At 40.9% G+C, this 2684-nt stretch overlaps 1 protein-coding gene across 3 annotated transcripts in view; it reads left to right on the top strand.

Annotated features, from left to right (window-relative positions):
* ankrd11 (ankyrin repeat domain 11) overlaps nt 1-2684 on the top strand; it is a 117894-nt gene that overhangs the window by 86025 nt on the left and 29185 nt on the right. For all 3 annotated transcript variants that reach the window (XM_032518243.1, XM_032518223.1, XM_032518233.1), the window contains exon 3: nt 2203-2348. In XM_032518243.1, coding sequence (XP_032374134.1) covers nt 2262-2348 — 87 coding nt within the window. In that variant the 5' untranslated portion in view covers nt 2203-2261. The remainder of the gene's footprint in view (nt 1-2202; nt 2349-2684) is intronic.

The raw sequence follows: 2684 nt of genomic DNA, 5'->3' as shown, positions 1-2684 counted from the left end.
ATAGCCCGAATGGAATGATCCTCTGTTTCATAACCACATTTTCTGTTGCTGTGACAATTCAACTATGAGATTGTCAGTCGAATCAGGCCCCTCAGATTGAATCATGGCATAGTCGAATATTCAGGGCCAGACCTATATTCAATACGTTAAAACCAGACTACTCCTTAAAATTTAATTAAAGTTGATTTAAGTTCAATAATTGTTTTGATGTCTACATATCCTAGCTTGTAGTTAATATTAATATTTTCATGAAAGAATTTGTCATGCAGACACAAATACAATTTATAAACTGTTTAGTGGCAACAACACTTCACTGAGTGAAACACACTCACACTGTTAGCAGATGTTATGTTATTATTGACATGGAATTACAAAGGAAACTAGGCCTTTGGTTTTGTACAGGGTTTCTTCTCGTTGTGTGTGTGCCTTCTGGTGACTGCTAGCTTGCAAACATCATTTTGCTGTATTTTGTGTGTCAGTGAAATGCTCTGTAGCTAAAACTGCCCATCATAGTCCAGAACTAGTAGCTACTATGGCGCCATTTTGATGCTAACAAGCCATCACCTGCCGTTAGCATTCCATTGACCGCCATTCATTTTGATGTCACTTTGACAGCGAATATCTTTACATCTGAAGCGTTTAAAGACTATATTTGTCCATTTTTTATTTCTAAAAAAACACAACAATGCTTAAAAGGCTCTGTTACCCCGTAGCAGACGTTTTTATAAAATTAGGCTTACGATTGTGTCATTACCACGCAACTTACTGTCACATAGTTGAGGAATTACTGTACAGGATGAGCTTGCAGGCCGTTTTGACTTACATTAGCTGTTTAGGTTTAATTACTGATGTTAACTAGCATTTATCGTTGCAAGGTTTGTATATTTCTGAGAGTAGTCAACCTTCCTGTCCTGTGTGGGGAGAGGTCTGAGTTTAAGGGAGGTTAGAGTGAATGCAGTAGCAAAGAAGGAGTAACAATGAGCCAGAGGAGAGAGGAAGGGGCTGTGGTTTGCTGTGTTTGCTCATGTCTCTTGTCCCATACACCAGTAAGACAGGGAGCAGTGCATCCTCTGTAGCTCTGTGCTTCTTTGGCTGGCTGGCTGGCTGGCTGGATGTCTTGACTTGACTGACTTGACTGGAGGGATATAAATAGCAGTCCTTGAATAGGTTAACTGCAAATTGAAGGGAAGGATGATGGGGGGAGGGGAGGGGAGATGGAAGTGGCACCAGGAAAGATAGGACTGCCAGTGTCTCAAAGTAGAGAAAGAATGATGCAGCTATGGTGTCATCTGTTCACTCACTCCGTCAGTCACAAGGAAGATCATACTTGGATGCACTGGAAGAAAGAGTGCATTATGGAGGAGAGAATTGAGGGATGGAATGTATGATTAATTCATAGCCCATGTGAAGGAGAAGGCCTCTCTTCTAAACGAAGGAAGGCAGAGGATTGTTGTTGTGTACTTGCATAGAGGACAGAATAGACAATGAGAACGCAGAGCACATTAAACTGTACAGAACTCTCTGTTCTATAGGTTCAAGATAAAACCAATCACTCATACCTGGTAGATTTGTAGTTGTAAGAAGGCTATCGTTCACTTCATCTTGCTCACTTTGAGGGATGCCATGAATTAGGATAGGTTAGAGCCCAAATTATTAGGGTGGGAAACTATGGCGGTAAGTAGCTGTTTGGGTTTTTGTTGAGACGTGCCAGTCACGTTCCTAAAGACATTCCTCAGCTGTTCCTAGCTCTCTCAGTATTCCCACAACATTTAGGTTATATGCAATATCTCAAATGGTCTGCCCTGTTGTCATTTCTTAATTTCAGCATATGACTGCTTTAGTTGTAGTATGTTTGGTATGAATAGTGTGCTACTGTTGTTTTGAGGGATTATAGTTTCTCTTGCTTTACAATTAGCAGATATTATCAGGCATGTTTTAAGGTATTTGGGCAGACCCTGCTTGTTCTTTGGGTTCTGTCTGGAAAACAGATGTTTTGCCTGCCCAACTGCAACCCAGCCTGCTGTCCTCCCCCTCAACTGCTCTTGCTCCACATCGGGGGTGTAATGGTTGAAAATAGGGTTTGATGTGCCGCTAATGGCAGCATCGTCTGGCAGTGTGTAAATGTGTTTTTAAAGAAATGTATTGGACAGTTGCTAACCTCCCCCACCATCTCTTTTTTTTCTTTCTTTCTCTTTGTTCCAGACGGTTGATGACGATGCAATGGCAGCGTGAATGAAGCTTGGCGTGGGGAGAGCTGAACGATGCCCAAAGGTGGGGGTTCTAAAACCCCCCAGCTGGACCACTTCCCACTCAACACTGACATGGTGGAAAAGCAGGGTGGGAAGAAGGTAAAACTAAACAACCTACAAACACACACTGTGCCCAACAACCAAATGTTTATTTACAGCATATCATCCCAGCTTCAACTGCTGTTAGTCCATGAAACTTTACAAAAACCTTGCAAAACCTTGGAAGGCCTCACAGACCATAAGGGAACGTAAATAAATAAGAAAATTTCTTCTTTTTTTTCAGTTATCAGAACTATAAAGTCCAGCTATTAGTAACAAGGTGGAAGATCAGAAAATGTATATATGAAGATCATTTGTTAAATACAAACTTATAACAGATGCTTCAGAAGCTACATATATATATATATATATATATATACACACACACACACACAC

Source organism: Etheostoma spectabile, chromosome 1, assembly GCF_008692095.1.
Source record: "Etheostoma spectabile isolate EspeVRDwgs_2016 chromosome 1, UIUC_Espe_1.0, whole genome shotgun sequence".
NCBI lineage: Eukaryota > Metazoa > Chordata > Actinopteri > Perciformes > Percidae > Etheostoma > Etheostoma spectabile.
Note: the sequence above shows the minus strand (reverse complement) of the source record. Positions and strands in the feature narration are given on the sequence as shown.